General features: G+C 47.2%; 2 protein-coding genes across 4 annotated transcripts in view; both read right to left on the bottom strand.

Moving 5' to 3' along the window:
• Positions 1-27,039, bottom strand: part of LOC144949824 (sulfotransferase 1 family member D1-like) — a 38,055-nt gene that overhangs the window by 5,699 nt on the left and 5,317 nt on the right. Inside the window, exons 1-4 of one of the 3 annotated variants that reach the window (XM_078879765.1) lie at positions 5,762-5,962; positions 4,908-5,061; positions 3,178-3,312; positions 1,035-1,132 (exon numbers count right to left, since the gene is read on the bottom strand). In XM_078879765.1, the coding sequence (XP_078735891.1) occupies positions 1,035-1,132; positions 3,178-3,312; positions 4,908-5,037 (363 nt within the window). In that variant the 5' untranslated portion in view covers positions 5,038-5,061; positions 5,762-5,962. Of the gene's footprint in view, positions 1-1,034; positions 1,133-3,177; positions 3,313-4,907; positions 5,062-5,761; positions 5,965-27,039 lie in introns of those variants that run through there. The other 2 variants (XM_078879766.1, XM_078879767.1) reach the window with 2 other exon arrangements.
• On the bottom strand, positions 9,825-25,443 carry LOC144949825 (sulfotransferase 1C1-like). The gene is made up of 7 exons (XM_078879768.1): positions 25,314-25,443; positions 20,995-21,129; positions 19,855-19,952; positions 15,580-15,706; positions 14,401-14,495; positions 11,690-11,870; positions 9,825-11,001 (listed from the first exon to the last, which is right to left on the bottom strand). Exons 1-7 carry the CDS (start codon positions 25,441-25,443, stop codon positions 10,886-10,888), a joined length of 882 nt encoding a protein of 293 aa, XP_078735894.1. The 3' UTR covers positions 9,825-10,885.

Genomic DNA, 27,039 nt, shown 5'->3' with positions numbered 1-27,039 from the left:
CCGCTTCGCTACTCGCCCCCAGCCCCCAGTGCCACGTGGCGTTGTTGTTGTAGACACAGCGGCGCCAATTTTAGACACCCATACCTCTCGTCCAATCACCGGCCTGCGTCCTCAATTACCCCTGGCTACCTGCGGCCCCCCTTAACTACCATGCCACCTTAATTGGTACAACAACAACAGTAAGTCGTTCAGCGCCCTGTGTCCCCGTTTGCCCTCACTGTCCGCCACGTGCACGCATCTCAACCCAGCGCGTGACGCGTGTTTCTCAAGTCCTACACTTGTAAAATGTGGACCCCTCTAATGGAACATCTGAGCTGGTTAGAAAGATTCAGGCTGGCCTACCTACGATCCATCCTGGGTTTAATCAGGTTGGATTGTGTGAGCGCTGGGAGCCGTCTCCGCGTCGCCACGTGGCCGATGGCTCACGGAGACTCCCGACGTGGCCCAACTTCCAGCTCCCACTAACTCCCCCGAGCCCCTTCCGGCTCCCGCTTATATCCCCTTTCCACGTCACCCAGACTCCGCCCTTCGCCACACCCCTTAAGAACCTTCCAGATAATACCCCTCCCTAAACGTCCCCCGGCTCCGCACTTAAACCCTGCCCCCGATGCTTCGTGGCGCCTGATTGGCTTAGGGGCTGGGGCGGCGAAACCCCACATACACTCGCATTACATCTGTGAATGCAGCCCAAAGCGGGTGGTAAACGCCATCTAAGACTTGAAGTGCCATACGGATATATGAGTTCGGGGACGCATTGGCTTAGGTGTGAGCGTTGGGTTAAAGGGATTATCCTGTAACACATTGTGAGTGTACTACCATGGTAGCTTGTCTGGAAATGAAAGAGAGACCAACCCTATTGAATCGCTTCAGACGAATGGTCTCGATTTATCTCGATAGACTCGAACCCACACAATATACACGGAAGTGGCCTGGCTAAAAAACAATATGATCGTGCCGCCAATGAAGGGCAGCCTGGAAAATCAAGCAAGAGACTAAGCGTGGTGGTGGTGATGGTGGTGGTGATGGTGGTCCACCTTGCAATCGTTTTCCCAAAACGAGGGAGGCACCAGCTGGTAGGGCAGGTGAGTCTTAATCGTGCGAGGAGACGGCAAATCATTCAGCACCTCCACTCCTGGAGATACATGACCACGAACATCACAATCGCAATCAAAATATTTAAACTAAACTTTTTTTTTACTTTACCACTTCTAAGGCTCTTTATTTCAAAAGCGACCTGGTCATCATAGCTCAACAAAGTGGCGGATTACACTGGGAAACAAAAAAATAAAATTCTGGCCTGGACTTTTGCAGCTGTTCTAGACTAATTTCAGAGTGCTGATTCCAAATCTGATCTCAGATTTGCTCTAGCACATCTCATTTTTATGCTATCGGCATACCCCATTTTAATTGATTTTACCCGAAATTAACTCTGTCACTTATGATTGCAAGTTGTTGCGAGTCAGTGACTGCTTTAGTGTTAAAATATGGTGCTGTATTTTTAGGATAGTGTGTTTATAATATAATTTTATGTAGATACCCACACATATTTAATATTTTTCTTCTGCAGTTTTTATTGAAAATGCAATATTTTATATCTCAAAAACCTGATGTGGGAGACAAAAACTGATGCCAGATTGGGAATCAGCACCCCAAAATTACCTTAAAACCGTTGGAAAACCTTATTCCAGCTGCAAAAGTCCAGGCCAGAAAAAAACGTTTTTTTGTTGACCAGTGTTATCAATAACGACACATTGACTTGATGTAGCCAAAAAGCACCATTATTATGAATCAGCAATTCGACTTTCTTTTGGCTGCAATCATATTCCACGTGGTGATGATGTAGTAGACATTTATTTTGATGCCACTTCGTTGAGCTATGATTCGTGATGAACAGGTGACTTTTTAAAAAGAGCTGCATCGCTCAGTGGAGCCTTACCTGGTAAAATAAAATGAAAAATAGTTTTGTTTTAGTCCGGATCTCTATGAGTATGGGTCTCTGTGGGTCTCTATGAGTTTGGGTCTCTGTGGGTCTCTATGAGTACGGGTCTCTGTGGGTCTCTGAGTATGGGTCTCTATGAGTATGGGTCTCTGTGGGTCTCTATGAGTATGGCTCTCTATGAGTTGATTTCCGTGGGTCTTTATGAGTATGGGTCTCTGTGGGTCTCTATGAGTATGGGTTTATGTGGGTCTCTATGAGTATGGGTCTCTTTGAGTATGGGTCTCTGTGGGTCTCTATGAGTATGGGTCTCTGTGGGTCTCTATGAGTATGGGTCTCTGTGGGTCTCTATGAGTATGGGTCTCTGTTGGTCTCTATGAGTATGGGTCTCTGTGGGTCTCCATGAGTATGGGTCTCTGGGGGTCTCTATGAGTATGGGTCTCTGTGGGTCTCTATGAGTATGGGTCTCTGTGGGTCTCTATGAGTATGGGTCTCTGTGGGTCTCTATGAGTATGGGTCTCTGTGGGTCTCAATGAGTATGGGTCTCTGTGGGTCTCTATGAGTATGTGTCTCTCTGAGTACAGGGTCTTTGTGGAGGTTTATGAGTATGGGTCTCTGTGGGTTTCTATGAGTATGGGTCTCTGTGGGTCTCTATGAGTATGGGGCTCTGTTGGCCTCTATGAGTATGGGTCTCTGTGGGTCTCTATGAGTATGGGCCTCTATGGGTTGATTTCTGTGGGTCTTTATGAGTATGGGTGTCTGTGGGTCTCTATGAGTATGGGTCTCTGGGGGTCTCTATGAGTGTGGGTCTCTCTGGGTCTCTATGAGTATGGGTCTCTGTGGGTCTACATGAGTATGGGTATCTATGAGTTGATTTCTGTGGGTCTTTATGATTATGGGTCTCTGTGGGTCTCTGAGTATGAGTCTTTGTGGGTTTCTATGAGTATGGGTCTCTGTGGGTACGGGTCTCTGTGGGTGTTTATGAGTATGGGTCTCTGGGGCTCTCTATGAGTATGGGTCTCTGTGGGTCTCTATGGGTCTCTCTGAGTACAGGGTCTCTGTGGGTGTTTATGAGTATTGGTCTATGTGCTTGAGTATGGGTCTCCTCTGAGTGTTGGTCCATGAGTATGGGTCTCTGTGGGCCAGGTAATATCTGAAAAGAGCTATGTAGCTGAATGGGGGACTTACACCTGGTAAAAGTAAAACATAAATAGCTGAGTTTAGTTCGCTGCTGCTGTCACCTTTGCGAGACGTCATGTAATTTGTGTCCGTCCACTCCATGAAGACGATCCTTTCGTACACGGGGCCGCGTTTGCAGTATTCTACGTCTACTCCACTCTGAATCAGATCCACGATCTCCTGGATCCACGTCGTACCTATGAGACGTAGGGGATGGGCGGAGGGGGGGGGGGCAAGATGGAGGTGGTGATGATTATGAATGTGGTAGTTGTGGTGTTGATTATGATGGTTGCTGTGGTGGTAATGGTGGTGGTGATGAAGATGGTGGTCATGATAATTAGGAATGTGGTAGTAGTGGTGATGATGTAGTAGTGATGATGGCACTAGCAGTGATCGTGATGAATATGTTGATGATGGTGGTGATGGTGGTGATGTTTATGAATGTGGTAGTTGTGGTGTTGATCATGATGGTAGCAGTGTTTGTGATGAAGGTGATGCAGATGGTGTTGATTATGATGGTTGCTGTGGTGGTAATGGTGGTGGTGATGAAGATGGTGGTCATGATAATTAGGAATGTGGTAGTAGTGGTGATGATGTAGTAGTGATGATGGCACTAGCAGTGATCGTGATGAATATGTTGATGATGGTGGTGATGGTGGTGATGTTTATGAATGTGGTAGTTGTGGTGTTGATCATGATGGTAGCAGTGTTTGTGATGAAGGTGATGCAGATGGTGGTGATGATGGTGGTGGTTATTATTATTATGAATGTCGTGATAGTGGTGATGATGGTGATTATGGTGGTAGCAGTGGCGGTGATGAAGGTGGTGGTTGTCATGATGGTGGTTATGATGATGAATGTGTTAGTCGTGGTGTTCAATGAATAGCTCCGTATTGCCTAAACAACTTTTGTTCGGCCGGATAGAGAGGGATAAACGGGCGCGGCACGGGCTAGAGAAGAGATGGAGTGACGTGGTACAGGAGGATGTGGAGCTGAGTGGACTTGCCGATGATTGGTACCAGCGGTGTCAAGATCGGCCTCTGTGGAGGAGGCTCGTGAAGGACGCTACTGGGTAGTTGGAGGCAGTCGCCCTCCAGCAACAAAGGAGGGCAGAGGAGCAACGCTCACAACAACGAGCGGAGCGCTGGGTGGCTAAAACATAGCATGTTGATACAGCAGGGGGCACACGTGGTGCACCGGCAAGTCATATCAATCATTCAACCCATGGCACCTGCTCGGTCTGTCCTGTGACCTGCCAGCGGGCATTCGACACTTCACCATCATCAGCCTGGCACAGGCACCGTGGTGACGTCACCACCACTTCTTGGCGGTTGGTGTTGTTGTAGATGGTAGAAGTGGTGATGAAGGTGGTGGTGGTGGTGTTGTTGTAGATGGTAGAAGTGGTGATGAAGGTGGTGGTGGTGTTGGTGATGAAGGTGGCGGTGATGATGGTGGTCGTTAGGATGTTTATAAATATCGTAGTGGTGATGATGGTGATTAAGAAAATGGTGGTAGCAGTGATCGTGATGAAGGTGGTCGTGGTGATAAAGGTAGCGGCGATTATAATGGGTACCGTATTAAGGTAGTGGTGGTGGTGGTGATTATAATAATGATGATCATGCTAATTCTGATTGATGGTGATGATGATGAAGATGATTATGATTGTCATCGCGATTGTCACGATGCTTATGAAGGTGGTGAATGTTGTGGCAGCGGTGGTGGTGATGATGACGATGATAATGAAGGTGGTAGTGATGCTGATGGTGGTGCTGCTGCTTTTGTTAATACTCACCCGCCTTGGGGTAAGTTGCTATCAGGAGGTCTCCGGGCCTGGCTTTAAACGACTCCACCAGGCTCCACTCCCTCGCTATGAAGTCCAGCATGGCGACTCCATGCACCGGCAACAGTTTAGGCCTTTCCATACCAGCAGCTCAGCAAGTAGGACGCTGGGAGAGATGGGAGCAGATGAGGAGGAAGGAAAGCCGTTGGTTGAGTCGTCTGATCCAGAGGACTTCGTTGTTAATTACAGGAAACCTGGGTTGTGAGTCTGTGGGTCTCTGTGTGAGTCCATGTGTCTCTGTGTGAGTCCGTGGGTTTCTGTGTGAGTCTGTCGGTCTCTGTGTGAGTGTGTCGGTCTCTGTGTGAGTCCATGTGTCTCTGTGTTAGTCTGTGGGGTCTCTGTGTGAGTCTGTGGATCTCTGTGTGAGTGTGTCGGTCTCTGTGTGAGTCTATATACTCATTTATGTTGAACTTCTTTCGCACCGTACGTAGCAAACCCTGCCACTCACCTGATATAGCCGCACACACGAACAAATACACTCACACTGACACACAGAGATAATTAGTTTCCCTGTGTGTCAAGTAAGTGTGACCCGTTCTGCTCAACACACCTGGGCGCGCATGAACCTGGATGCGGACAAACAGCTGGGCGTGGATGAACCACCTGAACATGCATGAACCACCTGAACACGCATTAACAACCTAAACACGCATGAACAACCTGAACACGCATGAACCACCTGAACACAGATGAACACCTCGCACGGATGAACAATTGACACGGGCGAGAAACCTGAACGCGGTTGAACAAACGCACGCTGGTGAACGCCCCGACACGCGTGAACATTTGAACAAGAATGAACCCACCTTAACGCAGACGACGAACCAACCCCGACACTTGAAATCCCACAGCCTCCGCCTTGCGGCTCAACGGTGGCGCGATGCGATGCCAAACTCCCCCCCCCCACCGTCGCCGGCAAACTGAGAGCCCAGAGCGGATGGAGACCTCGCCTACGCGACACAGGCCGCGGTGCCTCACTGCTCAGGGGTTGGGTGAGGCTGTGGGTGAACTCCCGTTGCTGCTTAAGAATCAGAGTGGGCGGTGCGTGGGGTGGGGGTTTGCGCTGTGCTGACCGAGGACACGGCGTTCCCCCACACCCTGGCCCCACTCGCACACAAAAGCAAAGATCCCCCGTATAGCCTTCAATGTGTGCCTATGTACGTCTCTCTCTATGTATCTCTGTGATATCTGTCTCTACTTATGTGTCTGTCTATATGTCTCTGGTTCTGTGTTCTATCTCTCTCTCATATTTAGCATTCTCAGGAAGAACATAATCAACCAGGTAGGGTGTTGACTGTTATGTTATCCGACTCTCTGTTGTATTACATGACAATTCTAAGTATACTAGATTTGTGTTTCTATTTCATTTATACCTGATGATGATTGCTTGTGTTGCAATCGAAACGTCGTATGCTAGTATTTAATTTATTATTTTCTCTTTATACGTCACTTTACCGAAAGAACCACAGAGTAATTCCTGCAGTCACGAAAGCTCCAAATTAAGAATACTTCAATAGACAGTTGTGGCAAGTGATGTTGGCGTCCAATGAAGGTCGGCTCAGTGACACACGAGGGGGTGGGTGGCCAGCAACCACGCCCGGCCGCCTTTGTCTCCCCAGTGGTGATGTTTACTAGACGACACGCCAAAAGCTCATTTGAGGCTGAGTAGACCTAGGGGAGGAGGTGTTTGTGGCCCTGAGCGGGAATCGAACTCGGGTTGTAGCGGGGTTTGTAACGTAGCGTAGCGCTAACCGCCGCACCACCGCTCCCCATTTCCACACTTTCACCACCATCATCACGTGACCTGCTATTCAGACTCAACTGGGATGAACCCATTCACACTGCAAGGGGTGGAGAGGTGGGGGGGGGGAGTTATCGATTTTAACTAACGTACTTTGATCCCGGGATCTCAGCGTTCTGACATCCACAGTGGGTGACCCGTTGGCTAGGAGATGTCAACTCCCTCGCCTGGTATACAGGAGGTCGTGGGTTCGATCTCGACCATGACGACGCCTGCTGTATATTTGGAGTTTGCGTGCCTCTCTCTCTTTTTTTTACGATCAGTGGAAACAAGAAGATGCTCGGTGTAGTCGGCACTTTGCTTCGTTCATCATTTTGTAATTTTTGTTTGATTTTGTTTTTTATAACTTTGCTTTATGTAAACCCCCACCTCTCGCTCACTCTCTCGCCCACTCTGTCGGTCACTCTCTCGCTCACTCTCTCTTTCTCTTCCCCGTGGTCGCGTAGATTTTGTTTTTCTGGTCCTGCGGTTTTTCGCTCCACATTCCGAATGAACATCACGGCGTTTAGACTATTTGGCTGCTTTACAATTCAACGCGATGATGATGATGATGATAAGCCCACGGCGTTGATATGGCCAGGTAGCTTCTAAAATTAAGAGCAACTATATAGCTCAGCGGGTCCTTACCTGGTAGAATATAAAATAATTTAGTTTGGAGTGAACTCCAGTGCTCTTGCTTTAAAATAATGAGGGTGGGCTGGTGTGCTGTGTAAAAGGTAGGAAGGGTTGACGTGCCTGTGTGTATGTGTGTGTACGTGTGTGTGTGTCTGTATGTGTGTGTGTGTCTTTATGTGTGTATTTTATTTTACTTTTATTAATTTAAATTTTTTACCTACGTTACTTTACCGAAAAAAACCTAAGAATATGTGTATGTATGTGTGTGTGTCTGTATGTGTGTATATGTGTGTGTATGTATGTGTGTATGTATGTGTGTGTATGTGTGTGTATGTGTGTGTGTCTGTATGTGTGTGTGTCTGTGTGTGTTAGTGCGTGTGTATGTGTGTGTATGTATATGTGTGTGTATGTGTATGTATGTGTGTAGGTGTGTGTGTGTAAGTGCGTGTGTCTTCATTGTCCAGCAAAAACAACCCCCTACCTCCTCGGTGGTGCTGGACTGTGACGCCTCTCTCTCCCTCCTTCTTTCTCCCCCCTTCCTTTCCCTCTCCACCCCCTCTCTCCGCTCCCCCCTCTCTCTACACCCTCTCATCTCTCCCCCTCGCTCCCCTCCTCTGGTTGCACTCTCTCTCTCCCCTGACTACACCATCTCCCCCCCCCTCTCTCTCTCCCCTCTATTTCTCCCCCTCTCTTATTTTTTTTCAGATCGTTCAACGTTGATTGCTTCCACAACGTTCCGTGGTTTTACACGAGGAGCCTCGGCCCCAGCAGGACGGCAGCACTTGTCGTAGTTAAGAAAAGAGAGCGAGAAAGCGACATAGAGTAGGTAGGAAGGGGGTAGAGGATATGGTGGTCTTCGAACCGATCCTCAGGAACACACAGACAAAGCTGCCATCCACCACCGCCACCCCCGGCATGGAGAGGCGCCTAGCCAATGCGCGGCTCATCAGGATTGGAGATCTGGTGGAGCCTGGAACACGGGGCCGGTGGCTCGGACCAGTAGACATGGCCGCAAAGACAGGGCTGCAGTCGCTCCGGATGGCTGCCCGGATCCTGGCCGAAGCCAAGCGGGCCTTCTCAGCGGCAGCGGGGAGATCGCCCCCCATCGGAGCGTGCCACTACCTGCCTGGGTATTTTGTACCATCGGACACGCCACCTCCTCACCTCCTCGTTGATGATGGGGCAGTTGTGGAGAGGGTGGAGAGTTTTCCATACCTGGGCAGTGTGTTTGTGACAGCAGAGGTCTCACTCTGAATCAGTCAAGTGGCAATATATTTTCATTGGGTGTGTAACATTGCATGGAATCTCCCTGTTCTGTTGCTCTACATGAAGCTTTGGGGCTTCTCAGCAATGTACATCGCCTCCCTTCCCTATGCTTGCGAAACGTGGAGCCCCCTATTGGAAATTCTTCGCTGGTAAGAAACATCTACGCTGGCCTGCCTAGGATTCATCCTGGGTTTAACCTTGCTGAATTGTGTGAGGAGCTCACAAATCCTTGAAAAATCTGGACAAAGTCACATCTGTGAGCTCCGGCTGGGAAGGCTGCGTTGGCTGAGTCATGTAGCCTGCACGCCCAGCTACTGCATGCCGACATAGCTTTTGTTCAGCCGGATAGAAGGGGCTAATCTGGTGCAGTGAGTGCTAGAAAGGAGATGGTGTGATGCGGTACAAGAGGATGTGGAGTTGAGTGGACTTCCCGATGACTGGTACCAGCAGTGTCAAGATCGGCCTCTGTGGAGGAGGCTCGTGAAAGACGCTACTGTGCAGTTGGAGGCAGTCGCCCTCCAGCAAGAATGGAGGGCGGAGGAGCGATGCTCACAACAAACGGATCGCCGGGTGGCTAAAACACAGCAAGTTGGCACAGTAGGTCACACAGGTGGTGCATCGGCCAATCATCTCAGTCAGTCAACCCAAGGCACCTGGATCTGTCCTGCGACCTCCTGCCGGCAAGTGTTCGACACTTCACGTGGCCTTAACGTGCACATAGCCTGGCACAAGTGGGGAATGGCGGTTGTTGTTGAAGGTCGCACTCATTACACACAAAGTGCTTGCCACAAATGAACCACACCACCTTGCCGATCCTGTCAATGAGCATAAACCACCACGCAAACTCTGGTCTCCTCGCAGCAGTTGCAGTGTTTGGCTGCCTATCGAACAAAGGTGGTCAATGCAATTCGCGCTTTCAGATGCACTTCTGTGCCCATCTGCGATGCGATCGCAATCGAAATTTACACTTGATAGCGATTATTACCTTTATAGATATTAATTGTACGTTCCAATCTGTTGATCTGATTATGACAAATAAAGCTTCTTATCCGATGACGTCAGATTTCGTGACTTAATTTTACATGACCATGCGATGACTTGTCACTCAAACCACTTTTACGCTTCACCACCAGATAGTGAACTCGTGCTATCGGTGTATCGTGCCAACCAAAGTGAGAATAGTCCGATTGTGAGCACTGCACCATTGAGTTGAGTAAAGTCACATTTATTTCAATCTGATCTATCAGATACAACCATGCAAGATACAAATGAACAAAGTTCAGATCATACCCAGATGAATCAAGAGTGGATTAAAAAAAGACAACTCAGACTACTCACAGATTGAACCAGGTACAAACAAAATCAAAGAAAATCAAATCGATATAAAAATGCAAAAGTATAACCCAATTGGATCAAATTCAGATTGTCCAATTCAAAACTAGAGTTGCCACCTGTCCTGACTTTGCCAGGATCGTCTTCTAGTTGAGGTATCTGCCCACAGAAATCCGTAACTCTTCCCCGGGGAAGATCAACGTCACATACGGCAGATCACCAATTATTCGGCAGCTTTTGGTGGAAGGGGATTTCCAAACGATGGATAATCACATCATGATATAAAATAGCAAATGTTTGCACATTATTGCATAACATACAGATTTTAGTTATTTTGCATGTAAAATTTACTGTACCTTACCACTCCGATCTCGAAGACTGCATGGTGACATGTACGTAGTACTATGCTCTTGTTTCAACAACATACATGTGTTTGACGATCGCCGGACTGGTACAGCCTTTGGAGCAATTTTACCGGTTTCTCCGCATTGGCCCCAAACCGCCAGATAATGTTGGAAACTGGATAATCGGGCGACGGATAATCGATACTGTACTTTCGAGTCAATTGCATATTACTTATATTGTGCCTTTCAATAAAATATATTTACGTGAATGTCTAACTTCTTATGGAATTGTGAGATTACGTTCTTTTTCCCTATGATGTCTCAATTTTTTGGTAACTCAGAGAGTGACAACCCTACTTTTTTATTACCTGGAGGTTTTCCTTTACTTAATAATTGTTTAAAATTGGATTCAGCTCTAAATGCCATTGTGGACATAATTATTGTACAGCGTTGGGGGATGCAATCAGCATGAATTACGCTATATATTACGTGAAATTAGTATAAATATATCATAACTTTAACCCAAATCAGTCAATGGATACAGTCAGGAGCAGAGGGAGAGATGCGGGCCTTCAGGGCAGGCTGTCCCTCAGGCGCAGGTCAGTGGCGGCCATTTTCTCTTTGTAGTGCTGCTCAAAGGCCTCCAGCTGAGCAGCAGAGAAGTGATTCCTCCAGTCACCCACCTCCCCTGCAAAGACAAAACAAAGACACAATGCCCCGTATAGCCTTAACAATTTGTGAGGTAAGTGTTGTTATGCACCTATGAAGACACACGAGGGCATGGGTGGCCAGCACCACGCCCGACCGGCCTTTGTCTTCCTAGTGCCAATGTTTACCCATCGCACTAGGTACTCATTTAAGTCGACCTAGGGGAGGCCCAGGGTCAGTTCAGATAATCATCACCGATTTAGGCCGTGAGCCGGAACTTTACTCGTGTCGCCGGGGCACGGTGCTTCATCATGGGGTTGTCTCAATGTCGTCACCATCAAAAAACGCCATTCACCACTAAGTTGGGTCACCGGCGATTGCGTAAGGCTTTGTGCACCTTAAGGCCACGTGAAGTGTTGAATGCCCGCTGGCAGGAGGTCGTGGGACAGACCCATTTGCCATAGGTTGATTGATTGAGGTTATTGGCAGATGCACCACCTGTGCACCCTGTGTTTTAGCTGCCTGGTGTTTCGCTCGTTGTTGTGAGCCTCACACCTCTGCCCTCCGTTGTTGCTGGAAGGCGACTTCCTCCAACTGCCCAGTAGCAGCCTTCACGAGCCTCCTGCTCCACACCTCTGGTATTAAGATCATCCCCATCACTACTACCACCACCTTCATCATTGTTACCGTGTCTCCCGATTGAGCCTACAAAAGGTTGGGATCTTTACCCTTGCGCATGAAGGGCGACACGGAGTGGTCCATGAAGTCGGTGGGCACGGTGCTGTAGTTCGTCATGGGGTTGTCGCGCATCACGGGGAAGGAGGTGAGCTTCACCACCTCACGCAGCTGCTGCTCGGACAGTGGCCGCTCCAGGAAGCGAGCGATGCGGGACACCTCACGCATGGGGTCCTCAGCACACGCAAGGGGGGAAAGAGGGGTGCGGGAGCTTTATGCTTACGATCAGTAACGAGACTGTGGGATTTCGATTTAAAGCTTTCGTGACTGCAGGGATTCATCTTCTTGGTTCTTTCGGTAAAGTCATGTAGAAGGGAAATAATAAAATAATAAAAAGAAACAGTCTCCTCCGATAATAAAATAATAAAAATAAAACATAATAAAATTCAATTGTAAAAACATAATGAATTGTATTTTATTATGTTTTTTTTTTATTTCCCTTCTACGTGACTTTACCGAAAGAACCAAGAAGAGACTGTCGGACTAAATAATTCGGGTCCCCAGGAATTTTATAAAGACACACAGCCTGCCCCAAAGTGTGCGATCTAAACGGCGTGGGTTTTTTGCTTTAAATTTTTATTTTTGTTTTAACTATCTACGTGACTTTACCGAAAGAACCAAGAAAATGAATTTCTGCAGTCACGAAAGTTTTAAGCCTACATAAATACAGGACTAAAGAAGGTCCTTGGAGACGTCCATTTTGTAGAAGTAGAAACTTCATTTCTATCGTAACGTAGTTGCAGTTCCGAGTGTAACAACCGCCACACCTGTAATAACTACGACTCTCTGCAGTCCCGATGGTTTGTTCATGACCAGTCAGCGCCGATAGTTTCCACCAAATTGTTCACGAACAGTCTTCCCCGATGTCGTCCACCTTGGTTATCGATTATTCCCCGAGCAAGTGCTCCGACGCGGGCCTCGCTCCCCCATATATACTCGCTTGCCCCCCCCCCCCTTATCGGACAGTCGCCCCCCCACTCTACTATACCACGCGTGTTCTTTATTGAATAATTACTACTGTGCATTTTGGCCATTTGTCTCTAGTTACAGTGAGGGAAAAAAGTATTTGATCCGCTGCTGATTTTGTACGTTTGCCCACTGACAAAGAAATGATCAGTCAATATTTTTAATGGTAGGTTTATTTGAAAATTAAGAGACAGAATTACAACAACAAAATCCAGAAAAACGCATGCCAAAAATGTTATAAATTGATTTGTATTTTAATGAGGGAAATAAGTAATTGACCCCTCTGCAAAACATGACTTAGTACTTATTCTGTCTCTCACTGTTCAAATAAACCTACCATTAAAATTATAGTCTGATCATTTCTTTGTCAGTGGGCAAACGTACAAAATCAGCAGGGGATAAAATACTTTTTTCTCTCACTGGACTTGTTTGTCCCCGCCCCTATTGGACAGTGCCCCCACTCCCCCACTCTACTATAACACGTGTGTTCTTACACTATGAAACCTCCTTTACCAGTGGCAAAACATAGTAATAGGTTTTTACCCTTTCAACTGGTACAAAAACTGACACCTTTATACAAGGCATCATGTTTGCAATAACCACAACACAAGCAGTCAAAATGCAAACGAAAAGAAACAACTCTGATGATGATAATCATCAGTGCATATCATTATCATCATCAGAGTTGTTTCTTTTTGTTTGCATTTTGACTGCTTGTGTTGTGGTTATTGCAACCATGATGCCTTGCATAAAGTTGTCAGTTTTTGTACCAGTTGAAAGTGAGTTGAGTGCCTTTTGGCTATCTGTTCCTATTTATATCAAGCCATGCCTTCTAGCACTTTCTCTGTACAGTCCCCAACACATGCATCAACGCATGCTTGTGATGTCAACCATGTTCGGCCCACGCAACAATTCCCTCTATCCCAGACCTCTGAATGTTTGTTGGATAATAATAACAAAATAATGAGATATGGTGGCATTGGCTAAGATGACCACTTTGCCTTGGTTCTGACTCAGGCCATGTCCACCAAACATCAATATTGTAAATGTCGTGGGTTTACTCTCCAACACACCTGTGTGCTGTGCTAGTAACTAGTTGGCACGTTTTGTTTAAGTGCCAAACCTTACTAATTAAGTGCCAAACCTTACTAATTGGCTGCTGTTGTGGAGTGACTCATGCAGCCAGCTATGGCTGCAGGGTTTTGGTAGTACATGTTGTGTATGTCATTTATTGTGAAAATTCCATCACAGTTCCTATGATCACTGTTTCATTGCTTTATTTTTGTGATTTCGAAAAGTTTACTGGTTTGGCCATGTTTGTTTGTTGTAGTACGGAGTAAGACTGATGGCCTTAATCTAAGTTGTCTTGTGGTTGTTGTTGTTGTTGTTGTTTGACTTGCATTCCACTGGGATTTTTGCACACAGCGTTGGTGTACGGTATTTTTTCTGCAATATTTTGCCGTCTTTTCTTGGATTTTCTGTTTGCACTTAGTCACATATTCACTTTAAGATGTTTTCTAGTTCATGTTTTGTTTTTTGTTTGTTGTGGTTGCACCCGATTCAAGAGCCGAATGGCTCACAGGGCTATACCTAATGAATGAACTTGAACTTGAACTTAATGACACATTTATATCTATGTTATCTAACCCCAAAAAAACTCATAGATTCATATTTTTAAAAGTCGTTTTGAAGTCTGGGAGCCGTGGTACTTATGTCATAGACTGCTCTGCGACCTTACTTCCTTCATGTCCTCGAAGAAGAGGTAGAGAATCCGGTGTCGCTCCCTCATGTTCCACCACCCGGTCACATGATCATGCCACGAGCCCCAGCACACTGTGGGAAGGAGGAGGTGGAGCGCCCGTGTTGGCACGTTAAAAAGTCGCGTCAGGGTGCAATAAATTGCATCCCCCTCGGTCAGGTGGCTGGTAAGGACTCTAAAGTATTTGACTTGTCCAGTAATCCCTGGGTTAGCAGTGTGACATCCGTTAACGGTTTCTGCGGTCAACGTTTCGCCCTTCCTAAGGAACCCCAATGGTTTCGGCTTTCAATCCAAAGGATATGCTCACATGTCCTTTGGATTGCACTCTCATACTCACATGCCCTTTGGATTGCACCTTTTCGGTTGCACTCATGCCTTTGGATTGCACCACTCTACGATTTTACATTAACATGCTAATTTCTCACGTTATCATCACTAATCCCGCCCACTTTTTAATACCCTTGGGCTACACCCATTTTAAACCTTTTAAAACAGTATGCCTCAGCAGCAGACCATGCTTTCCCACCAGATGACGGACGCTTGTTTATACCTACATGACTTTACCAAAAGAACCACAGAGTATGGATTCCTGCAGTCACGATAGCTTCAAATCAAGAAAGTTACTCCAAGTTTACTCAGAACTGAATCTATCTGAAATGGTCTGGAAAATAGGTAAATTTCTAAATATCAATGTCCTGGTCACAAAAGCAAAGTTTTTGGGGAATAAAGCCATTTTTTGTACTTTTGAGGCATAAGCAATTAGGAAATAACACTTACTCTCCAGGAACAATAAAAAAAAAAGTTAAACAGTGTTATCTGAACCAGTCTTGGGCCTCTCCTAGGTCGACTCAGCCACAAATGAGTAACTGGTGTGGTGTGTAAACATTGCCACTAATGAAACATTGGTGGTCGGGCGTGGTCCTGGCCACCCACCCATTCGTGTTCTGTGCCGGGCTTTATAGGTGCTGCTCGCTAACAGCACTTGCCCCAACAGTCTGTTAAGGCTACATTTTGAATCTTTGTACCTACATGTGTATGTGTGCGTGTTCATGGTGCAATTAAGTTGCAGGCCACGTGTAATGAATTCGGTTCCTCACTACCGGTATAGTAGTGGGGGACCAGCAGGGACTGTGGTTGCAATAACCCAGGTGCCTTCACCATTGCCGGTCATGAAACGATGCAGGTATTCCTCCCAGGTGCCGGGCTCCGGATGGTGCTTGTTCATTCGTGCGAAGTGGAAGGAGGATAGGGCGTTGTCCTTGGCATTACGTGCGACGTAGATCGCCTGGGGAGGAGATATCAAATATAGGAGTTGTGGAGAGTGACACAGGGAGACGCTAGACTAAAACTCCAATTTGTTTTTATCAGGCAAGGCCCCCCCCCTCCCCACCGAAAGATCGTAACCTCATCGTGGTGGCGGCGTTTGCGTGTTCCAATGACCCTCATAGCTACTTCGCCTGGAGTCTTGTACTCCTGGTAGTGTCTCGCTTGGCGAACATGTCTGGGGAGGGGGGAGGTTGCAGATAAATAGCTCTCCGAAAAAAAACCCTTTAAAATCGGTGAGAAATATACATATCTTGAGTACCTCACCGGACAAGATATACATGGACAACCCTCTGGAACCAGGCCTGGCGATGGTGCTTGCCGGCAAGTGTCTGGTCGTGGCTAAGGGCGGAGCCAGCCACGCCTCAGAGAGAAATTGTGCTGTGACTGTTCCACCTGAAGACGGAAGCTTGTGTTGCCTCTGAAACGTCGTGATTTTTTATTTCTATTATTTCTTATATTATTTGTATTATTTATTATTTATTTTTTACCTACGTGACTTTACCGAAAAGACCTAAGAGTACGCCTCAGAGAATATAAGCCGGGTCCCGAGAGGGACCAGGGTTGTTGTTGTTCATCCTGGAAGAAACCTTCGCCTACGTTCTACGTTTTCCGTTCAACGAGTCTCCAACACGTGCACCTGGAATCGAGTTGTGGTCACGGTCCGTAGTAGCAAGTTACATTGCAATTAGTGTAGTTAGCCTGGTGGTCACCACCATTTTGTTTTTTCATTAAGGGGAAGTTACCCCGTGTGTTGAAGTTAAATAAATGTGTTGCCTCCAAGTATACATCTGCGACTCAGTTGAACTCACTACAGATGTAACAAATACAGGGACATCTCCCTTAGTGTGGTAGGAAATATCCTGGCAAGGATTATTCAACATCACCTTGCCAGGCACGCTGAGGAGAGACTTGTGGAGCCCCAATGCGGTTTCAGACCAGGGAGGTTCCTGCACAGATGCCATATTCTCTGTCCGTCTGCTACAGCAGAGGTGTAGGGAATTCCAACAAGACCTACCTGGTCAAGGCCTATGATACCATCACCAGGACAGGCCTCTGGACCGTTAATGATTGCTTATAATAAATAAGGGTCTTCATAAATGTGGGCAGGCACGAGTGAAGCTACATGGCCAGGAGTCGGAGCCATTCCCTGTTTACCTTAGGGTGCAATAAGGATGTCCTCTGACTCCCACATTATTTAACATCATCTTTGACCACGTAGTTCGAGAATATTTCATGGCTACACCTGATGAATGTCTATCTGACAACAGTTACAATGGGAGGTTGATCGATGCCTGCGTGCGGTCTAGGGATGGCTCCCTATTGGTGAACTATGTTACGTATGCTGATGATCTGGTGATTGCTGTTCACTCAGAGGAGGAGTTGGAGGTACTCCTTTTGAACCTGGAGCATGCAACTAAAAAGTGGAACATTACCATCAGCCCAACCAAAACTAAGCACCTGCCTGGGTATTTTGTGCCATCAAACACTCCACCCCCTCAGCACCCCATTGGTGATGGAACAGTTGTGGAGAGAGTGAAGAGTTTCCCAAACCTGGAAATGTGTGCTAAAAGCCAGCTCTGGTTTGACAACAGGGTTCTCCCTCTGAATCAGTTGGGCGGCTTTATGTTTTAATCGGCTGTGTAATGCTGTGTGGAAGCTACCTGGTCTGTCATTCCACACGAAGCTTCAGGTCTTCTCGGCCACAATCATGCCCTCCCTTCTCTATGCATGTGAAACGTGGACCCCTCTAATGGAACATCTGTGCCAGTTAAAACCATTCAGGCTTACAAATCCTTGAACAATCTGGACACATTCCAATCAGTGAGCTCCTCTGGCAGGCAAGGTTGTGTTGGCTCGGTCATGTAGGCCACATGGCCTGCTCCCACATGCCCAAGCAGCTTAGATGGGGCTAGACCAGCATGACAAGGGCTGGAGAAGAGATGAACTGCTGCGGTACTGGAGCATGTGGAGCTGAGTAGACTTGCAGAAGACTGGTACCAGCAGTGTCAAGATCCGCCTTTATGGAGCACTGACGTCAGCAGAGCGACGCTCACAACAACGAGCGGCCCATTGGGCCGGTAAAACGCTGCAAGTTAGTACAGTAGCGGGCACAGGTGGTGCATTTTCCAGTCATCTCAGTCAGTCAACCCATGGCACCTACTGGGTCTGTCCCGTGACCTCCGGTCAGCGAACCTTTGACAAGTCACGTGGTCTCATAGTGCACCAGGTCTGGCACAGTCGCCGTGGTGACGTCACCGTGACTGAGTGGCGTTTGGCAGGTATTGGTGATGATGGTGATGATGATATTGGTGATGATGGTGTTGAAAGTGATGGCGGTGATGATGATGGTGTTGATGATGGTGGTTGTCACATGGTAGGAGGTGGTGGAAAATCCGTTTTCTGGGAGAAAGGAAGGAGAGATGGAACCACTTGCACGGAGTAATTAAAAAGTATAAAGATGTGCAGCAAGTTGGGCTATTTTGGAACAGGTGGAAGACTAAATTCCATCAAGGTGTTAATCACTATTGAGCGACCCAACCTAGCCCAGCTTCCTATAAATAGGGACCCCCCCCTCCAGCCCCTACCACACAATAGTGGTGCAGAGTCAATGCAGGATGAGCCCAGACGCATGCATTTCTGACTCGGGCTCCAGCCAGCAGTGGAGAGAGGATCGGTCCAAGGAAACAGCCAAGCTTCAGGCAGTAAGAAGCAGCTCGGCAGTACTATGGACTGTGCCGTTAGAGCGCTGATCTGAAAAGAAGTGTCTTTTTTATAATGCACCATAGTCTCTATTAGCATTCCCTGCGTGAATTTCAGTGGACGCCCGGTGGGGAGCAGAGACGGGTAAGGACATTCAGCAGAATGGGAGGGGAGAGAAGCGCAAGCAGGTTGCCTCTAGCGCCACCCTATGGTGGGAAGGAGCGAGCAGGTGCCTGGCTGGCAGAGGTCGCAAACGGGTTTTGATTCCTTACCCGTACCCGTACCCGGCCGCACCAGGGTCGCAAACGGGTACCCGTACCCGGCCGGGTACAGGTAGCCGTATCCTACCCGTACCCTACCCGAAATGAGTGACAAACGGTTACTCACCAGTGACTAACGGCCTACCCGTACCCGTACCCGGCCGCACCAGGGTCGCAAATGGCTACCCGTACCCGTACCTGGCCGGGTACGGGTAGCCGGGTATCGGGTAGGGTACGGGTATCGGGTACCCGGTTGCGACCTCTGCTGGCTGGCTTCCGCTCTGCTCTGGCGAAGGTGTCAGGCCTGTGGTGGCCCACGGACGCGCACCACATCCCTAACAGGAGTCGGGGTTGTGATAGGGTTTTACCCTTTCAACTGGTACAAAAACTGACACCTTTATACAAGGCATCATGTTTGCAATAACCACAACACAAGCAGTCAAAATGCAAACGAAAAGAAACAACTCTGATGATGATAATCATCAGTGCATATCATTATCATCATCAGAGTTGTTTCTTTTTGTTTGCATTTTGACTGCTTGTGTTGTGGTTATTGCAAACATGATGCCTTGTATAAAGGTGTCAGTTTTTGTACCAGTTGAAAGGGTAAAAACCTATCACTATATTTTGCCACTGGTAAAGGAGGTCTCATAGTGAGGAGTCGGTGTTGCTTGTGAATGCAGCCCAAAGTGGGTAAATGCCATCTAAGACTTTAAGTGCCTTAAGGGTGTCTGAGTTTGGAAATGCGTAGGCTTAGGTGTGAGTGTCAGGATGAAGGGGTCCTCCTGAAAGACGTTGTGAGTGCACCACCCAGGTGAAAACTTGTAGGGTGGCTTGTCGAAAATTAAAGACAGACCAACCCTATTGTATCGCCTCAGGTGGATGGTCTCGATTTCTCTCGATAGACTCGAACCCACAATATACACGGACGTGACCTGGCTGACCAAAATATTATAGTGATGCCAATTAAGGTGAGCCTGCAAAGGCAAGCAAGAGACTAAGTGTGGTGGTGATGGTGGTGGTGATGGTGGTGATGGTGGTTGTGGTGATGGTGGTGGTGATGGTGGTGGTGATGGTGGTGATGGTGGTGGTGGTGATGGTGGTGATGGTGGTGGTGGTGATGGTGGTGATGGTGATGGTGGTCCACCTTGCAATCGTTGTCCCAAAATGAGGAAGGCACCAGCTGGTAGGGCAGGTGAGTCTTAATCGTGCGAGGAGACGGCAAATCATGCAGCACCTCCACTCCTGGAGATACACGTGACAAGGAACATCACAATCACAATCAGAATATTTAAACTAAACTTTTTTTACTTTGCCAGTTCTAAGGATATTTATTTCAAAGCGACCTGGTCATCATAGTTCAACAAAATGGCGAATTATCATCATCACGTGGAAATTCATAGCAGCAGCCAAATAACTCTAAACGCGTGATTTTCATTCTAAATGTGGAAAGGAAAAACTGGAGGACCCCTAGAAAAAACCTCGCGACTATGGCGAGAGAGAGAGAGAGACACATACTCCAAATATAAAGCAGACGTTTGGCTTGGAGTCGAACCTACGATCTCCTTTATACCAGGCGAGGTAGCTAAAATCTCCTAGCCAATGTGCCGATGAACTTCGCCACGGAATATGCATTCATAGTGGAGGAATCCAATGAGTTTTAAAGCTCTGTTTCAACGAATTGGCTTATATGGGATAATAAAAACTCCATATATAGAGCATGGCATTGTCAGGCTCGGGATCGAACCCACCAGCTCCTGTATACTTGGTGAGGTAGTTAACATCTCCTAACCATCGTGGCGCCCAAGATCATTCCTCATCAATAACGACACATGTACGTGATCTAACCCAAAGGCACCATTATTATGAATCAGTCATTCTAATTTATTTTGGATGCAATCATTTTTTTCAAAAAGAGCTGCATTGCTCAGTGGGGCCTTACCTGGTAAAATAAAAAAAGGAAATAGTTTAGTTTTAGTACGGGTCTCTATGAGTATGGGTCTCTATGAGTCACTATGAGTATGGGCCTCGCAGTATGGGTCTCAGTATGGGACTGTGGGTGTCTGAGTGTTTCTCTATGAGATTGGGTATATGCGGATGAGTCTCTAAGCCTCTGTCAGTCTTTAAAGACTTTTTTTTATGAGTATGGGTATCTATGGGTCTCTACAAATATAGGTCTCTATGGGCCAGGTCACATCTGAAATAGAGATGCGTAGCTCAATGGGGGACTTACAACCTGGTAAAAGTAAAACATAAATAGTTGAGTTTAGTTCGCTGCTGCCATCACCCTTGCGAGGCGTCATGAAATTCAAGCCCGTCCACTCCATGAAGACGATCCTCTCGTACACAGGGCCGCGTTTGCAGTACTCCACGTCCACTCCACTCTGAATCAGATCCACGATCTCCTGGGTCCACGTGGTGCCTAAGAGAGTTAGAGGGGTGGGGGAGAGGGGCCAAGATGAAGGTCGTGATGATTACACTGTGTAATACATTTTTAACATTTTGTTCCTGGGTAGTAAGTATTACTTCATAATTGCTTATGCCTCAAAAGTACAGAAAATGGCTATTATTTCCCACAAACTTTGCTTTTGTTACCAGGACAGTGATATTTTGAAATTTACCTATTTTCAATGAGTAAACGGGCAAATGTGTCTTTTCGTTCACATGAAGTCAGAAAAAAACAACATATGAATCAAAATTAACATGTATGTATACTATTATTACTAAAGTAATACAAAAATTACTACAAAAGATTTAGACACCAAGGCGCACTACCACAGGCAGGACTGGCCACAGCGGACCAAGTTCTCTGTGGAGAGGAACAACATCAAGTGGGAGCCACTGGTGGACCCCCGGAAGGTGCTGATGCCACCACTGCACATCAAAATTGGACTTATGAAACAATTTGTCAGAGCTGTGTCGGCAGCCTAAGAGGGGTGGGGGGGTGGGCGAAGGGGTGGGGGCAAGAGGAAGGTGGTGATGATTATGAATCTGGTAGTTGTGGTGTTGATTATGATGGTAGAAGTGGTGGTAACGGTTGTGGTGATGAAGATGGTGGTCATGATAATTAGGAATGTGGTAGTAGTGGTGATGATGTAGTAGTGATTATGGTACTAGCAGTGATCGTGATGAATGTGCTGATGATGGTGGTGATGGTGGTGATGATGATTATGAATGTGGTAGTAGTGCTTTTGATGATTGAAGCAGTGTTGGTGATGAAGGTGGTGGTGGTGGTGATGAAGATGCTGGTGATGAAGATGATGGTGGTGGTTACGATGATGAATGTGGTAGTCGTGGTGTTCTATGAATAGCTCCCAATTAGTTAACTATGTTCGATATGCTGATGATCTGGAGATTGCAGCTCACTAAGAGGAGGGGTTGGAGGTGCTGCTGTTCGAACTGGAACATGCCACTAAGAAGTAGGACATTACTATCAGCCCCACCGAAACTAAACACCTACCTGGGTATGTTTTGCGATCAAACACTCGACCGCCTCTGCTCCCGTTTGGTGATGGAGCACTTGTGGAAAAAGTGGAGATTTTTCCATTCCAGCTCATGACCAGCTCCAGTTTACATGCAGAGGTCTCAATCTGAATCAGTCAAGCGACATATTATCATCGGCTGCGTAAAACTGCACCTGGTCTGGCACCCACATGAAGGTTTGGGTCTTCTCGGCTATGGTCATGTGCTCCTTTCTCTATGCTTATGAAACGTAGACCTCCTACTGGGACATCTTTGCTGGTCATAAACATTTAGCATGGCCTGCCTACGATCCATCCTGAGTTTAACCAGGCTGGATTGTCTGAGGAGCTCACAAATCCTTGAAAGATCTGGACACAGTCTCATCGGTGAGCTCCTCCGGCAGGCAAGGCTGCGTTGGCTGGTCATGTATCCCGCATGCCCAGTCACCGCAAGCCTAACCAACCTTTTTTCAGCCGGAGAGAGGAGGCTAAACGGGCGCGGCACGGGCTAGAGAAAAGATGGAGTGATGTGGTACAGCAGGACGTAGAGCTGAGTGGACTTGCCGATGACTGGTACCAGCGGTGTCAAGATCGGCTTCTGTGGAGGATGCTCGTCAAGGACGCTACTGGGCAGCTGGAGGCAGTCGTCAACAACGGAGGGCGGAAGAGCGACGCTCGCAACAACGAGCGGAGCGCCGGGTGGCTAAAGGACAACAAGTTGGCACAGTAGGGGGCACAGGCGGTGCATCAGCCAGACGTATCAATCAGTCGACTAAGGCAACTGGGTCTGCCCCGTGACCTCCTGCCAGCGGGCACTGACACTTCACGTGGTTCTAGATTTGAAGCTTTCGTGACTGCAATGATTCATATTCTTAGGTTTTTTCGGTAAAGTCACGTAGGTAAAAAACATTAAAAAGTAAAATAAAATAAAAATCACGACGTTTCGGAGGCAACACAAGCTTCCGTCTTCAGGTGGTACCGTCATAGCCACGACAGCTGTATCAAGTAAATGAGAGATTGCAGGAGTTACCACTGCGTTTATATAATGGTTGGAGAAGGTGGTGGTGCAAGGGCCGCATACTTATTATTAATATGGTAAGGTGAGGCTTGAGACTAAGAACAGACTGCCTAACAAAGGCTGAGCCTTTGTTATGGAGAGGTGCGGTTTGTGACTCAACCTGTAACAGGGAGACCACCACTAAACATGGTAAAACAGTAATGGTTGTCTGTCAAATAAGATTGGCAAATAAGTGTAGTTAAATCTTTTTTGCATGGTTAATCACATCTTTCCAATGATTACTCAGTTTGTAACCGTCATCACGGTTGAAATTATGTCTGTGTTTGTATATTTGTATGGCTTCGTGTACAAACCTTTGATGGTAGCCAGGAGGTTTGCAGAGAACCTTGGTCTCGGAAAATACAATTTCATGAGAGCCCACCGAGTTGTAGCAATGATCGGCAACGGCCGAAGAATCAGTTCTGCACAAGTCAGATCTGAAACACGGCAGAACTGATTCTTCGGCCGTTGCCGATCATTGCTACAACTCGGTGGGCTCTCATGAAATTGTATTTTCCGAGACCAAGGTTCTCTGGAAACCTCCTGGCTACCATCAAAGGTTTGTACACGAAGCCATACAAATATACAAACACAGACATAATTTCAACCGTGATGACGGTTACAAACTGAGTAATCATTGGAAAGATGTGATTAACCATGCAAAAAAGATTTAACTACACTTATTTGCCAATCTTATTTGACAGACAACCATTACTGTTTTACCATGTTTAGTGGTGGTCTCCCTGTTACAGGTTGAGTCACAAACCGCACCTCTCCATAACAAAGGCTCAGCCTTTGTTAGGCAGTCTATTCTTAGTCTCAAGCCTCACCTTACCATATTAATAATAAGTATGCGGCCCTTGCCCCACCACCTTCTCCAACCATTATATAAACGCAGTGGTAACTCCTGCAATCTCTCATTTACTTGATACAGCTGTCGTGGCTATGACGGTACCACCTGAAGACGGAAGCTTGTGTTGCCTCCGAAACGTCGTGATATTTATTTTAGTTTACTTTTTAATGTTTTTTACCTACCTGACTTTACCGAAAAAACCTAAGAATACTTCACGTGGTCTCAAAGTGCACATAGCCTGGCACAAGCGTCGTGGTGACGTCACCGCCACTTCGTGGCGAATGGCGGTTGTTGGTGATGGTCGTGGTTAGGATTATTATGAATGTCGTAGTGGTGATAATGGTGAATGGTGGTAGCAGTGGTCGTGATGAAGATGGTCGTGGTGATGAAAGTGGTGGTGTTGATGATGATTACACTATGTAACACTATTTTGGTCCCTGGGTAGTAAGGGTTAATTCGTAATTGCTTATGCCTAAAAAGTGTAGAAAATAGTTATTATTCCACACAAATTTAGCTTTTGTGACCAGATTTATAAGTGAGTAGCTTTTCGAGATTGTTCCTCCCCACAGAAAACTCGGTTCGCTGTGGTAGTGCACCTTGGTGTCTAAATCTTTTGTAGTAATTTTTGCATTACTTTAGTATAAATACAAGTTAATCTTGATTCATTTGTTGATTTTTTCTGACGTCATGTGAACGACAAGACACAAATTAGCCCGTTTTCTCATTTAAAATATGTAATTTGCAAAATATCACTGTCCTGGTCACTAAAAAAAAAGGTTTGTGGGGAATAATAGCCATTTTCTGTACTTTTGAGGCATATACAATTAGGAAATAACACTTACTACTCAAGAATAAACATTTTTTTGTTACACAGTGTTATGAATGTGGTATTTGTGATGATGATGGTGGTGGTCGTGATGAAGGTGATGGTGATGATGTTGAAGGTGGTGGCGATTGTAATGATGACCGTATTAAGGTTGTAGTGGTCGTGATTATAATAATAATTGTGGTAATTTTTATGATGATTGTGATGATTGTGATGATTACGAAGGTGGTGATTGTGGTGGCGGTGGCAGTGTTGGTTGTGATGATGATGAAGGTGGTGGTGATTATGAGTATCGTTTTAAGATAGTGGTGGTGGTGATTATAATAATGATAATCGTGGTAATTTTGATGATGGAGATGATGATGATGTATGTCATCGCGATTGTGGTGATGATTCTGTTAATACTCACCCGCCTTGGGGTAAGTTGATATCAAGAGGTCTCCGGGCCTAGCTTTAAACGACTCCACCAGGCTCCAGTCCCTCGCTATGAAGTCCAGCATGGAGACTCCATGCACCGGCTCTAGTTTGGGCCTCTCCATCCCTGCAACACAGCAAGTAGGGTGCTGGGAGAGATGGGAGCAGATGAGGAGGAAAGAAAGCCGTTGGTTGAGTCGTCTGCCCAGATATTGATCCGGAGGACTTCGTTGGGGGACAGCACAGGAAACCTGGGTTCGAGTCAGAGTTCCATTTACATTGGTGCTCATCAGTGATATTCTGCCATGCTACACACTGCCAATGAAAGCCCCTTGTGCTGCACACAGTCCTCAACTTACGAACACCCAACTTACAAACACCTGCACTTACGTACCAGCTTTCTTTTATTATATGTTTTACATTCACTTACAACGCGCACTTCCAGTTGAAATCTGGGCATGCTTGCCTGCACACTTGTTGAGTGTGTTTGTGTGAAGGTGAGTGTGTGTCCAGCCACCGCATGCCGAAACAGCTTTTGTTCGGCTGGATCGAGGGGGCTGAACGGGCGCGGCACGGGCTAGAGAAGAGATGGAGTGATGTGGTACAGGAGGACATGGAGCTGAGTGGACTTGCCGATGACCGGTACCAGTGGTGTCAAGATCGGCCTCTGTGGAGGAGGCTCGTGAAGGACGCTACTGGGCAGTTGGAGGCAGTCGCCCTCCAACAACAACGGAGGGCGGAGGAGCGACGCTCACAACAACGAGCGGAGCGCCGGGTGGCTAAAGCACAGCAAGTTGGCACAGTAGGGGGCACAGGTGGTGCATCAGCCAGTCATCTCGGTCATCTCGGTCAGTCGACCCGTGGCACCTGCTGGGTCTGCCCCGTGACCTCCTGCCAGCGGGCATTCGACACTTCACGTGGCCTCAAGGTGCACATGGCCTGGCACAAGCGTCGTGGTGACGTCACCGCCACTTAGTGGCGAATGGCGGTTGTTGTATGGGGGAGTGGTAGTGCAGCGGTTCAATTTATGCTCATGGTCAAAACTAATGACAGTCATCTTAAGCGGTCCTGGTGCCTCCACCTCAAATGATTAAATGGTGCGGTGTGCAAAAAAAATCTCAACTGGGGAGACAACAGCGGCCGTACGTGGTGCTGGCCACAAGCCTCCTCACGTGCTGTTACCGCCATTTCCCACGCGCGCGAATCAGCAGCAGCGAGGTCGTCTCTTCGTGGCTCCAACATGCCGACCTCTATCACCGGCTATCCCAGCTCCATCTCAGCAGCCAGTGCTGCCGCAGTGGCCAACAAGCTGGCATGACGGTTGCCACGCGATCGGCGCACTTTCTCAGATGATAGCGGTGGTGCGAGTACTGGATCCTCGCGCTTATCCGCTGGCCGATCTCCCCTGCACTCAACCCCCGGGGCTGTCTGAGGAATCACCTCTTCATCGTCCTCCTCCATCAGAAGACGCCCTGGTGAGTTGTCTTCGTCTTGTAAACATTTTACCTACGCTAAGGCGGTAGCTTTGCTATTATTTTTCACTTCTGAAGCCAGATATAGTGGTTTCCACGGAGGCACACACTTGAACTTGGAGGATATATGTTTATTACTACACCCCAACAGGGTACTACATAGCACATAACGATATACTTGGTAACTACCACAGTTAACTCAGACCCCAACGGGATAACTACTCATCGGAGTCAGGTCCGTAAAGTACT

This window comes from Lampetra fluviatilis, chromosome 55 (genome assembly GCF_964198595.1).
Source record: "Lampetra fluviatilis chromosome 55, kcLamFluv1.1, whole genome shotgun sequence".
NCBI classification, from domain to species: domain Eukaryota; kingdom Metazoa; phylum Chordata; class Hyperoartia; order Petromyzontiformes; family Petromyzontidae; genus Lampetra; species Lampetra fluviatilis.
This window is presented reverse-complemented; position numbering and strand designations above follow the sequence as displayed.

What these genes read in the sequence shown, in the direction of transcription:
- LOC144949825 (XM_078879768.1), bottom strand. Translation starts at nt 25,443, where the DNA reads ATGGAGAGGCCCAAACTAGAGCCGGTGCATGGAGTCTCCATGCTGGAC. An exon ending in ATCAACTTACCCCAAGGCGG is followed by an intron (nt 21,130 to 25,313) that starts GTGAGTATTAAC and finishes TAACTCTCTTAG; the next exon opens with GCACCACGTGGACCCAGGAG. An exon ending in TTTGGGACAACGATTGCAAG is followed by an intron (nt 15,707 to 19,854) that starts GTGGACCACCAT and finishes TCTCCTCCCCAG; the next exon opens with GCGATCTACGTCGCACGTAA.